At 42.5% G+C, this 13,308-nt stretch overlaps 1 protein-coding gene across 3 annotated transcripts in view; it reads left to right on the top strand.

The window, feature by feature from the left end:
• Positions 1–13,308, top strand: part of ADAMTS2 (ADAM metallopeptidase with thrombospondin type 1 motif 2) — a 240,732-nt gene that overhangs the window by 205,851 nt on the left and 21,573 nt on the right. For all 3 annotated transcript variants that reach the window (XM_053956225.1, XM_053956226.1, XM_053956224.1), the window contains 4 exons: positions 1,549–1,681; positions 3,144–3,257; positions 10,226–10,371; positions 11,786–11,961. In XM_053956225.1, coding sequence (XP_053812200.1) covers positions 1,549–1,681; positions 3,144–3,257; positions 10,226–10,371; positions 11,786–11,961 — 569 coding nt within the window. The remainder of the gene's footprint in view (positions 1–1,548; positions 1,682–3,143; positions 3,258–10,225; positions 10,372–11,785; positions 11,962–13,308) is intronic.

The following is a 13,308-nucleotide window of genomic DNA, read 5'->3' as shown; positions in this document are numbered from 1 at the left end:
TGTGTCTGTCTTGCCATTTGTTGCTTATGGTACCTGTCAGTGACAAGATGGTGCTGCCTAGAGAGAAAAATCTGCCCTTTAAGTGATCAGGGCTTTCCTTGACTTCAGTAGATATCTGAAGAGCACACATGGTTCCAGAATCAGTTCTTCAGTTGTTAATTTTTCTTTCAGCACCTTAAATGCAAAAGCTGTTTAAACAGCTTCATTCATGCCCCTTGCCTTCCTTTTTGGACCTGACACTTCAGGCATTAGACCTGTGTCTAATAGCACATGGGTTTGATCTCTGTAGGGGCCATTCACTCAATTTGCCAGTTCCCTGGCAAATTCTGTTGTTTATTACCTTTTTTTTTGCTCCTTACAGAAAAAACCCTCTCCTTGTTATGTGCAAGATGTATAAAAAATATGGGGAAACTACTACCATAACCAGCAAAAGCTGAAAATTAGTAGGAAAAAAGTGCAGCAAAATACATGAAGTAAACATGAGTCAGCCTTTTTGTCAGTATTTTTATTATCGAAGATATCTTAGGTGTGGCAATACGGAATAAAAACATGGTGAGGGAAGTGTGATTGTTTCAATTAGCAAAATCCTCCAGAGCTTCAGCCATTAAATAAAAATCATCTGGCCTAGAGGGCTGCTTTACGTTCTTTTAAATACAACTATTTATAAGAAGTCTTATAACAAAGCAGAATGATGGTTTACTTTGAAGAAAATCTAACCTCAAAATTCTGCTTTCAGCTATTGGTAACTTCAAGGCAACCTTAATGATTGCCAGGATAGGCTCGTGTATGGTGTCCTCATGTCTGTAAAATAACTGGGAGACATTTCAGAGACCCTGTGGATTGTGCTGGTGTGAATCAACCAATACTTACACTGGGTTAACCATTTGGTGGGACTGGCATCAGTCTTTTGTGCTGGCATGACCTGGTCAGATGTAATTCTACAGGCTGTCCTCACTCCTTAGGAGCAGAGGAGAAACTTCCACATTGATCACACAGAAAGGAAACTTAGTTCAAGCTATGGATGGAGCTGGGAGCGATCAGGAGAAGCAGAGAGAGGGAACAAACCCACGTGAAGTCTGTAAATGAGTCACTGCTTCTCAGGGAGGACATGGGGAAACTGTAAGCTCAGTGGTATTCTGGGCTGGTAACCCTGGCCTCTGCTTTTGAAACCTCACTTGAAAGACAGCTGCAGGCAGCAAGAAATTCCACAAATGGAAAATTAATTAGACTTTCTTTTCTTCTTGGTCTCATGTGGATTCTTGCTTTGATTCTTTTCACATAAGGAGCCTGGAGACTGATAGGAATTTACCTGCAAGCTAAATGGGAATTACAGTGGAAGAGCTTCAAAAAAAGACATGTAGAATCCATTGAAGGTAGATATGATGTGCTAAAGTGAATGTGACCATAATTGCAATATTAACTGCTCTTCACGACCAGCATCTGAGAAATTGTAGGCTCTATTTTGTTTGGAACAAAAAGGCAATGAAACTACAAACACTGTGTAAGCCTCACAGCCCCATCTGTTCCTGTAATTTTTGCCTGTTGCAGTTCCTACGATTGTCTGCGGGATGATCCCTTCGAACACGACTGGCCTTCCCTTCCTCAGCTGCCAGGAATTCACTACTCCATGAATGAGCAGTGCCGATTTGACTTCGGCCTGGGATACATGATGTGCACAGCTGTGAGTACTTAACTTCAGCTTCTGCTATTTCTCATCCAGGAGGGGTCTGTGTCTCTGAAATGTCCTTAATAGGGACAGGGTAGTGAAGCCCACAAGGAAAGATGTTGTGCCTTCTTATCTGTAAGCAAGGATTAACAACTGAATGTTGATATATATGTTATTTTAAATATTTCTTGGTTTGTTTTTTTTTTTTTTCAACTGGAGTTACAGAAGTAATTATTGTGTAGTTTCATAAATATCTGTAGTTGTCAAGCAAACAAACTTGCTGTGTTATTGAGCCTCCTCTTGCTGGCAGCTGGTTATTTTGCTACAAAACTCCCACCCGGATGTGGAAGGAGATGGATTTGCTGCCACATCTCATAGTGCTAGCATAGGGCAACATGCTTTTATGATCCAGTTTTATGGAAAGTGTAATGCATTTTGATACCTTGTAAGAGAAAATAGGCCTCACAGCGAGTAAAGCAACTTGTAAGGGCTCTTGATGACATGGCTGGCTCTCCTGTATGAGGAAAACAAGATGCAAAGTCCAAGTTTAAAGCAAGGCAAGATTAGTGCTATTCTCAGTGGACTGGCCTCAGAAAATAGAGTCTTCTGCAGCAGGGCTGTGTCTCCCACCTCCAGCTCCTCAAGTAGAACTAAATATTAAATGGAAAGAGATGTTTTCAGCTGCTGGCAGCTGCTGACACGTAACATTTCTGCTTTCGTTCCCATCTGAAGGAATATATATGCCGAGTAGTGTCCCTAGATAATGGATGAGAACCTTTACAGCATGAGCTGTAGTGTTGTGTCTTTACACAATTCCCTCTGATGCTGCCTTGGAAGAATGTCCCATCCAAAGAGAATCTTTTCTTACAGCCATCCTCCAGAGCATGGGAGATGGAGGCTTTCTATTATTCTCTGTTCAGAATAGCCAAAAGCATGTCCAGACATCATGATTTAGTATGTTTTGTGGTGGGTGGTTCCCATCCTCTCCTATAGAAGCCTTTGCATTGTAGGTAAAACGCTGATTTATTCATTGGATTAGGGACCTGATCTCAAATTTCCATCCCCCTAAGAAGGGGATTACAGCAGCTGAGCTAAAGTCTGAGCAGCTCACTTCCACCTCCCATGGGTGCACAAGGATTTTTTGCTTTTTTTGCCAAACGAAGCAGCCCCATTTGGAGAAGCTGTAAGAAAAGGCAGCATGTGTCTCACTGCCTGAGGAAGTTGGTTGGTCACTTGTAGAACTATTTTTGCCTGACTTTATTCCATCGCATGCAGATGGGATCTCGCCTCAGAGTCATGATTCTGTATGCTCAAATATTCAATCCACAGACATCACGGTGCTCCTCAGGGATCAGCCCTAACAGCTGGCATTTTATACCTAGGAAAGGAACTCCCCCATCTTCAGCTTTTGTTGCGGTTTCCAGTGGGAGCTCTCTTAAAGCATCATCCACTCTGATTTTTTTTTTGTGTGTTCCAGTTCCGTACATTTGATCCCTGCAAGCAGCTGTGGTGTAGCCACCCCGAGAACCCCTATTTCTGCAAAACAAAGAAAGGGCCTCCGCTGGACGGGACCATGTGTGCACCAGGGAAGGTGAGAGCTGGTGCCCTGTGTACCCACACGCCCGTGGGCAGTGTTTGTGTGCAGCTGGGGATGTTCCCCTCAAAATTAAGAGGAACAAGAGAAGAACCTGTCTGGAGGACCTGAGGTTTGCTAAGATGTGGGGCAAACTCCTGAGTGCAAGTGAAGTGCTGAGCGTTAGCTCAGCTGGTTGGAGTACGTGGGTTTGATCTCTGTAGGGGCCATTCACTCAAGAGTTGGACTTGATGATCCTTGTGGGTTCCATCCAACTCAGAATATTCTGTGATTCGGAGCAGTGTGAGGAGAGGACATGGGGTGAGGGCTGGAGTCCTGCATGGCCACTCTGGGACCATTAAACCCCATCCTCAGACAGCTCATGGCAGTATCTGCCCCACGCAAATCTCTGTGGCAAAGCCAAAAATGGGGAAATTTCCACTCTCCTATGACTCTTTTGAGGTCAGGGTGTTGTGCTTGGACCAGTGCTGTTGCTGTGGTGCTGCCTGGCCTCCCCCGTGCAGAGAGCAGTGGGAGCTGGAGAAACAGCCAAGCCACGGCCGCTGGAGCTTCCCGGAGGGGAAGGATGGACGTGGGAGTTGAGTGCCAGCTAGAGAGAACCCACATGACAGCACAGAGGGACTGTGAGCAGAGAAGGGCAGGTCTGTGGAGGTGGGTTTGCAGGTTTGATGAGAACCCAGGGAGGCACAAGGAGTGGTGGAGGGATGTGTGGGGTGGCAAAGGCTCGGAGAGCTCCGGCCGTGCATCCACCGCGCTGGAGCTGCTCCCAGCCCCGGTTATCCTCCGTGAGATCACACTCTGCTCACAGTGGGTCTGAACTCCAAGTCCTTTGAAGTCTGATGAAAGAAATCTGGCTTCCCTAGGCTTTGGATGCAGTGACTGAGGGGGAGAGGAAGATGTCGCTACTTGGAAAGTTTTTTTTACAACCCAGTGTATGACATCATTTATGCAATAAATGACCCATAATAGCAGCTGCTGTTATGGTTTGAAAAATATTTTTTATGAAAAAGTTATGTTAAATTAATTCCCTAGCAAGTCATGCTCTATTCAAACCACTCCCCTCTGGTCTTCTCATCTTTAAATAATTCCTGTTACAAAAGCTTTGTCTCTTATTAAAAAAAAAATTAAAAAAGAATTAGGTTACAATCCAAAATTTTAGACAATTTATTTGGATACACTTTTCTTTATCTTGATTTTTATATTAAAAATATTCATGATCCCCATGGCAAGACTGCAAGAAGTCCTCTTAAAAAAAAAAGTTATATTCTATTTTGTTGCATCACCCTCTTCCCTGAGCTATTCATTCATATTAGTATTTGAACAGAAATGAGGAGAAAAAAGGAATTTGTAACCCTACAGTTAAGGATCTGTCAGTGCTTCCATTATAAACAGTTTGTCAGGATATTATGCAACTCAGCTGTAAAAATTTTCTTTGGACTGGAACTTGGGATCCAAGGCTTCAGCAAGCTGTGCAGACAGCCAGGCTTTTGAGCTCTGCAGAGATGCAAGAGAGTATGTGCACATTCTGAAGTTTCAGTAGATGATAGGACTCTGACTGTTTTATTCTCAAGGGAGCTGTCCCAGTTTTTTGATAAATAAACTTACTGCCACCTTCCAGAAGAAGAACCTGAGAAAATGATGTAAAATGAAAACCATTTTATTAGATAAGGCTCAGCAGTCTGAACTAAATTGTTTGGGTTTTTTTAAATAGTGGGAGTTCTGGAGGTTATATAGCTGACTTTAGGTATCTGAGCTCAGCATTTGACCAGTGTATTTATTAGATATTGGTGTTTTAATACAGGTACATCAGATCAATGCTTTTACATCTGTTCCTTTCCTTTTAATCCCCGCCCTTGATTTTGCCTTCCCCTGTTCACTCTCTTCAATACCAGAGGCTCTTGCCTGAATGCACGGGGCTGTAAAATGCATTTATTGCCCAAAGCTGGGACTCAGTTGCTGTGGGGCAGCTTCCTTTCAGGTACATCTCCCAGGATACCTCATCAGCACTTGAGAAAAATAGAAAACAATTTCAAACGTGATCGCCTATTTTCTTTGGAATCATGCCAGAAAAGAAAAGTACAGAAACAATGTTGATTGAGAAAGATTCATTTGTTTCCCACTTTAGAGACTTGCAGTTTTCATGATTTCATACCACTAATTCCCAGGGCCTATTTTAAGCTCAAACCAATCACAGCACTGCTGATGTGTCACAGAAACATCTGGCTTTGCTGCAGCTGAGGGGACGGGATGCCAGCAATGAAAGTGGTGCTGGGGAGGTGAACACGGCGTGCGGTGCGTGGATGTTCTCACCTGGGGCTGGTGTTCACATAACTGATAACTGATCCCAAATCTAGCCAGATGCCATTGGGGAGAATCCAGTCCAGCTGCCTCCTTCCTAACTGATGGTCAAGGGGCGAGAACAGCCATGTGGGAAATGTGAAATCTGTAGCATATTTTTGGCAGGCAGGATGTTAAGGGGCATGTGTCTGCACACCCAGGCTGTGTCCTGGATGTCCCAGACACGACCCTTTGAAAGGGAAGATGAGGCTTTCGAGCATGTATGTACATGCTGGATATACATGTGTATGTATGTGTACAGATAAGTATATATATTTATGCAAATGTTTGTAAGCTCTTCTGTGCCTCTGGTTATTTGAACTAAGTTGCCAAAAAAGTGAGGTTCTGCCATTTTGAAAACTTCTTAATAAGCCTTCTTGTGCAAATGGAGATACTGAGCAACCATGATGTTAATTGGCAGCAAACTAATAATTTGCTGGGTTTAAAGATAAAAAAAAATAACATATTCTCCTGGACCTTCCCAGTCAGAAAAGAAAACTACTATTTTGATAGAATCCTGAAGGATATAGAATAATTTATACTGCTCCCAGCTTGATTTTTTTAAAACCAGATTGAATTTTCAACAGCAAGAGGGAGGTCTCTATCAGTTTTGTGAGGCTTTGATGATGCAGCCACTTGCAATGGTCACATTACCTTCCACAAAATAACTCCAGTGTGTAAAGTTAAGCACATGGAAGTTCAGAGTCTTACTGTGGAGTCACAGACACTCAGTAAATTGCTATAGTAAACCATGCAGACAAGACATAACTGTGCAAAGCTTAACTCTGCCGGCCATTCTGTAGATTGAAAGAAAACATATGCTGTCAGCTGATAATTTATTTACTTGTATACAATTCTGTCAGCTCCACCATTAGCCTCAGACTTCTGAATCCAGGCAAACTTCAGAAATCTATCATCAGTTTTTGTTATTCCATTTTTTAAAAATATTACTCTTCTGGGGAGACATTTATGTCAGCTGAAGTAGCTAACTGCTCTCCACAGGGTAGAAATAAAACCCAGAGTCAGTCACGCAGGGAGATCACATGTTTGAGTCCATCTGCTTGCTGCAGTGACTAACATCAAGGTTTGCAGCACCTGAGCCTCCTTTTTTTTCTTTTCTTGGAGAGAGGTTAAGAGCTTGGTAGCTGCCCCTGCCAACCAAGCTGATGTTGCTCTTGGATTTGGCTTCTGTGCCAAGGATCCAGCACAAACCTAGCAGGTCTTCTCTTTGCTTGCACTGTGCTAATGAGATGATCTGAGTAAAACTTGGAATGATTTTTTCCTCTGTCAGGAAAAGAAGGGAATGATTAAATATTGAAATAAATAGTTACTTTTGAGAAGAAAGATGGACCAAGAAAAAAGGTTTCTGAAAACACTAATGGGTACTCAAAGCAATGCAGTTAATTTCCCACTGAGAAAGCTGACCTCAGTTTCTCTCGGAGACAGGAGACAGATGGGTGAGTGTGTGCTGTGTTAGTCACCACAGAAACGGAGAATACTTGCTTCTCCACTGAAGAAACTTTTACTGCCTCAGAGTAGTCCTCAGTGTTGGAACTTTCGGTTCATCCCTTGCAACTAATTATTTCAAAAGATGGAGCAGAGCAGGCCAGCCTGTGTGTGATGGGGAATACAAATAAATCAGTAATCCCCTCCTGAGGGGACCCCAGGAGAGTGAGGAGAACTGAGCACCCCCAGCCTTGGTGCACTATGAAGGTTACTTGGTAGGTCCTGGAGCATCAAGTGAGGAGATCAGAGAGGTGCCCATTGCTGCCCAATATAAAATAGTTACAGATACCCACAGAAGATCTTCTTTTCTTGGAAAATTGACTTGCAGATGTGTTAAGCCCACAGGAACACACTGGTTCTTTTTTTGGCATCCACAGCAGTTGTTTCAAAGAACTGCTGAAAACAGCAGTGGAATGTTTTACTGCAAGAAATTTAAGCTCCCTGTCCTGGAAAATGCACTTGTTTTGGACTGCCCTGGTTGCCAGAAAAATAGGCGAGACTGCAAGAAGTCATCTTCAACTAAGAAAACAATTTACATTTACCCATTTTTTTTTCTCATTTTAAAAAAGAATTGCTTTAATGTGCTTCATTCTTTAAGTGAAACCCCCTGTTTATGAAGGAATAGGGCTTGAAATTGGCTCTTTTCCACCTCATTATGTAGTTAATGTAGTAGCAATAGGAAGGGTTGGCTTTAACTTCCTTTATTACACTGGAGATTGCTCTGTCTCTGGTTTTACCCTCTCATGCATTTTGTTGCACGGATCTGCACAGAGTAAGATTCATTAGTGAATAATTTTGTTTTCTGTAGGTTCCTTTCTTTTAATCCACAAAAAAGGCAGAGCTGGGGATGACTCATTTTACACAAATGCTTCTCTCCTAATAACTCTGCCTCAGCTTCCCAACAATCAGCATCTGACCAGCTTCTCCACTAAAAATCAGTGCTGCTCTTCTCTTTACACAGCAAAGTCAATAACACTATTCCATGTTTGCCTTCCAGTTCAGGGACCAGTCTCAGTGTCAGAGAGGGGGGTTTATTAGAGGTTGTTGCAAACCTGCATCCTGCTATTCCTGACTAAAACAGGGAAAAGAGGCTGGGAAACACAGTGTCATCACGTGTCTCTCCCTCTCCTCCATGAGTCCAAGTACTGGATTCTGGATCATCACATAATGAACATAGGCTAAATGGCTCCTGGAATGGATCTGGTCACTGCTGTGGAACTTACACCTGAGAGATGCAGCAGCCTGATAAAAGGATGTGTGAGTAAGCACAGATCAGGAGCTGTCACTTCACATCTGCTTCCAAGCCCAGCTGAAATGTCTATTGACAAGCTGAAACATTGCCAGCTTCCCCCACATTGCTGAATGGTCCCCTGGCAGCGCAGGGCCCCACGACTCAAACTGTTTGTTCAAACAAACCTCTCTAAAGCCATAAGTAAACAGTCCCCGAAGGGTACAGCCCTGAGCTTCTAAACCAAAAAAAGCAAAGGACATATTAGCATTTTGCATTTCTTTCATGCTTTGCTGAATTATCTCTTGTTCTGTCAAACATCTAAGAAAAATCTGCCCATTACAGCTCTGGAGCAGGATTGGTATAATTGGCTTTGTGGTAACTCATCTATTTCAATAGGTTTTGACTTTGAATATCTGATGTCATGGGAATGAAAAAAATAGTTGAAACTTAATTTCTACTCTCTCTTCTACTCCTTGTCCAACCAAATCAGCTCCAAAATAAATTGCATGAATAAGGAGCCAGTCACTGAGCAGATTAGTGAATCAGTAAGCTGTGCCTTGTTACCATTCTAATGATTCTCTCTTGAAATTCAGCATTATTAATGATTATCCTTCACTTTTAGATTTGCCTTCCAGATCACTAATCGCTCTATGCTCAAGAACACTCTCCTGTTATATATCTTCTGATTTTGTTTTTGCTGGCAGCATGCATTTAGCCATATGCTTGTCTTGCGCAGCCTGCCAAATTCCTGCGTTCCAGGGCTTGTTAAGCTGTGTAAAAATGTTGTTGTTGACTTGAATGTTAAGGAAAGTAAGTGACTGATTTCACTTGTTGTTGCAGCCATCTGTGCTCCTGAGCCAGAGCTCTCATCCCAGCAGTAACCATTAACGCAGACAAACTGTGACAGTCTCATGCAAAGTCGTTTGTTTGCTGGAATATATTTTCCAGCACCCACACTTCATCAGTAGACTTTTATGAAAGCAGAAATAGTACTGAAAGGGGCCAGAATCTTGTGATCCTTGAGAACAATTCTTTGTGACTTCAGCTGAGAAAAAACTCCATGATTAGGGACTGGAGAAATTGGTGGAAAGGCATTGACAGGTTTCTTTAACAGGAGATGACAGTAGAGATGATCAGTACTGGAGCTATGAAGGCTCTTAAAGAAATAAAATAAATTCCTTAATAGTCTGGGGAATGTAGTAAATTCAACTGCTGTAGAATGACTGTATTAAAAACCAGGTAAAAGCAAGGAGAAAGTGTGGTAGGGTGTGATGAACTGTGCAGCTGTAGGACAGTTCAGGGCTGTCCCTAAGGAATACCTCCTGGCTTTTTTGGTCAGGTTTACCATGAGATCTCCAGGGAGACAAAGCAAAAGCTTTTAATTAATAGCATTAATGTCTAGAATGCGAGCTTGCCTTAATTCCATGACTTTGCTGATCACATTTATTATAGGAATATGGGTGTGGATTTGGGAGCAGCTGTTCAGGATGGTGCTGTGGCCAGAGCTCCTGACAGTGCTGCCTGGAGAGGCTGCAGGCAGTAGTGGAGGCAGGATGTTACTGTTAGCCTCCAATATTTGGGATTCTGCCATTTCCCTTAAATGATATCCCTGCTGCAGACAGGTGATGAGGAAATGTAACACTGAGAACAGTTTAACAAACTTGGTAGACTTGAAGCCTGCACGCACACATGTGCATACTGACATGTAAGGTTGTAAAATCTGAGTTTGGGGTCATGGGCACAATCTGACAGCAAGTCCCTCTACTTTCTACTGGAGAGGTGAAAAAAGTCCAGAACTTGTGCTGAAAATTAAAATGTGTGGTACAACAGCTTCTCTCATCTGATGTAAGTTAATAATCTAATCATTCTGACATCTGATTCTCTCTTTCAGCATTGCTTTAAAGGTCACTGCATCTGGCTCACACCAGACATTCTGAAGCAGGATGGACACTGGGGGGCATGGAGCAAGTTTGGCTCTTGTTCCCGCACGTGTGGCACCGGGGTGAAATACAGGACCCGGCAGTGTGACAACCCACAGTAAGTGACACCCCACTGATGTGGGGTTCCACTGAATGTGCAGAGGCTGCACAGGGAGGATCCTCAGTGCATGGCCAGTGCAGCAGTGCAGGAAAGGATGCTGAGTGGTGCTTGTTAAATCTGACCTATAACATAAGTTGTCAGAAATTCTACTTTTGGCACCCTTAGCAAGTCATGAATCATCTTTATTTCTCAGTTTATCCATCTATTAAACTGGTTATGCAGTTACAAGGGCTAATACAGTGCTGTGTGAAGCATAAGTAAAAGTTCAGGGTTCTACAGATCTTGTTTTAAAATGTGAGTATGAAATAATATAAGTGATTTACTGGATTTTTTAAAAACCATTTTAAAAGTTTTCTTTAATCCACCTTTTAGGATATTTCAACAAGAAGGTCTTAAAATATTTTCAGACTGTTTTCATTCCAAGTTGGAACAAAGCTCCTGAGATCAGAACTTTCCCCAAAGTTAATTTTAGGAATTTTGAATTGTCTTGCTTTAATAACTTACATATGGGTCATCTAGATAGTGTAGAATGATTCAATTTCAGTAACAGTGGGAGCAAAGTACAGTTAATAAAGATTGGTATATACATATGATAGGAAATATGTAATTATTGCTATCTTAGTGTGGTATCATAAAATGTCAAGATCCTAACAGCAAGGACTAAAACAATTGTTGGAATTAAATGATTTTAACAGAGAGAGTATTTTTAATACTGAATTTCTTGGTTTGTCGATAAAGCAATTGAACTTGGCTAGTATTAAAAATCATCTTATAATTGATTTGGTTTTTTTTGTTAAATTGAGTTTTATGAAGCAGCATTTTCCAATGGAAATTGTTCTGTTAAGAAAACATTTGCCAGTTCTCTTTTCAGCCTTTATTACTTTGGCAACAGAGAAGCAACCTTTATAATTGTGGGCACAGCTTTAGTTGTAAAACCTATTTGCATGTAGGAAAAGCCTAACGTGCTATTGAAAACATTTTCTTGTTTCCTGGAGGAGGATGAAAACCCAGCTACAGGTCCTGAGCTCTGCATTGCCAGATCTGCCAGGGGTCTCTTGCACATCTGCCTGGGGCACACACTGAGCTGGGCTGTTCTGCCTTTGCAGCTGCATTTAGGGTGAATGTGAATGAGTTTTGCTGTGCTTTCCTTTCCTGGCTACACCAAGAAAATGGCTTTTCTTGCCTTTATCAAGTTTGAACCTCTACTTGCAGAAGTTGCTTTTTTAACAGCTAAATAGTGGCAGCAGGTTTTTAAAGGAAATATGTATTTTACGTATCAGAAATACAGCCCTGACTTCATCAAGTGCCTACTGACATGACTGGGAAACAAATTGCTCCTCAAAAGATTTAACAGGCACTTGATTAGTGAAATAATAGCAAAACTAACCACGGGGTTCTCTGCCTGTAACAGTCCTGCCAACGGAGGCCGCACGTGTGTGGGGCCGAGCTACGAGTTCCAGCTGTGCAACACCCAGGACTGTCCCAAGGACTTTGAGGATTTCAGAGAGGAGCAGTGCCGGCAGTGGGACCCCCACTTTGAATACCAGAACACCAAACACCACTGGCTCCCCTATGAACATGTTGATGGTGAGCAGCCCCTCTCCTGTCAAAACTAAAATCAGCTGCAAATATGAATAAAAATTATATAGGGAGGGGTAAAATTTCTTCCCGGGAAATCATGCCTCCTAAATCTGTTAGGAGGTGTTTGGAGGGATCAGTGAGTATCAGTGTAGGAGTGACTCAATTTATACAATGTACTTGGATTGTCAAGAAACTCTGGACACTGTTCCCCAATGCCAGCTGTTAAATGGATTTACCATGAGATAAAAGGGAATGGTTTTGCATGGGAGGACGGTCCACTCTGAGAGCTGCAGAAGGACCTTGTGACACTAAGTGACACAAGAAGGCAAAGGAAGTGTGGTGTTAATGAATGCCAGTAATGGATATGGGGGTAAAAACTGGTGGGTGTGTGTGGGTGTGTGTGGGTGTGTATGGGTGGTGGGCTCTGAAGAGAAAGGCTGGGAATAGCTTTAGGAAAAGATCAGTTCAGTGACTGTGAAGGGAGAGATGGAGAGCACTGACCTGCCCCTGTGTACCTGCACGTTGTGCCTGCACTTTAAATACTCAGCCAGTGCATCTCAGGTTGTGCCCATCTCACTGCTGCCCAGGCTGCTAAAAACCCACAGCTGAACTCAGGCCAGAATAAAGCAAACATAAATAATGACTTCTGGATGAGGAGAGTTTGGATAAACCAGGACTTTTCACTCTGGAAAAGCAAGGATGTAGATTAAAAAGATAGAGTTACAGAGTTGTGAGTGGCTGAAAGAGACTGAACGTGGAATGATTGCTGAGTTTCTCATAACACGAGCCTGGGAACAGCAAATAAAATTATCAGGTGGCAGATTTAAAACAAATAAGAGGAAAGGTTTAGTACAAAGCATCTAATTATCTTGAAATTCACTGCCGCAGAAGGTTGCTGATGCCAGAAAGTTTTAGAAATTATTTTGAAAAAATTCTTGACAGTTCTACAGTCCAGTAAGAGCCATTAAACACCAAGTTCCTGTCATGATTTTGGAAGTCCCCAAGCGGCAGTGTAGGAGGAACTGGGAGGATATTCTGAGAAAAGTTTCCACTTGGTTCCAGTGTCTTCCTCCAAATGCTGCTGGCACTGTTGGAGGCAGCTGTTGGGTTGGATGGGTGCTGGCTCTCAAACCAGCAAGGTTGACAGAGATCACCTCCTAAAACAAAAATGTTCCTGTTCCTGTTAATGCCTCAGCTTAAGTGTCAGTGCAAGTGCAGCTGGTTGCTTTGGGCCATGTCTGCTCTTGCCAGAAAACACACTGAGATATTTTACCAAACAAAGAGGCAGAGGTCAATGAGTCTGAGCTTGTTGAATGAGCAGTGTGAGCTGCTCACTGTTTTTGAACCCTAACA

This window comes from Vidua chalybeata, chromosome 15 (assembly GCF_026979565.1).
Source record: "Vidua chalybeata isolate OUT-0048 chromosome 15, bVidCha1 merged haplotype, whole genome shotgun sequence".
NCBI lineage: Eukaryota > Metazoa > Chordata > Aves > Passeriformes > Viduidae > Vidua > Vidua chalybeata.
Note: the sequence above shows the minus strand (reverse complement) of the source record. Positions and strands in the feature narration are given on the sequence as shown.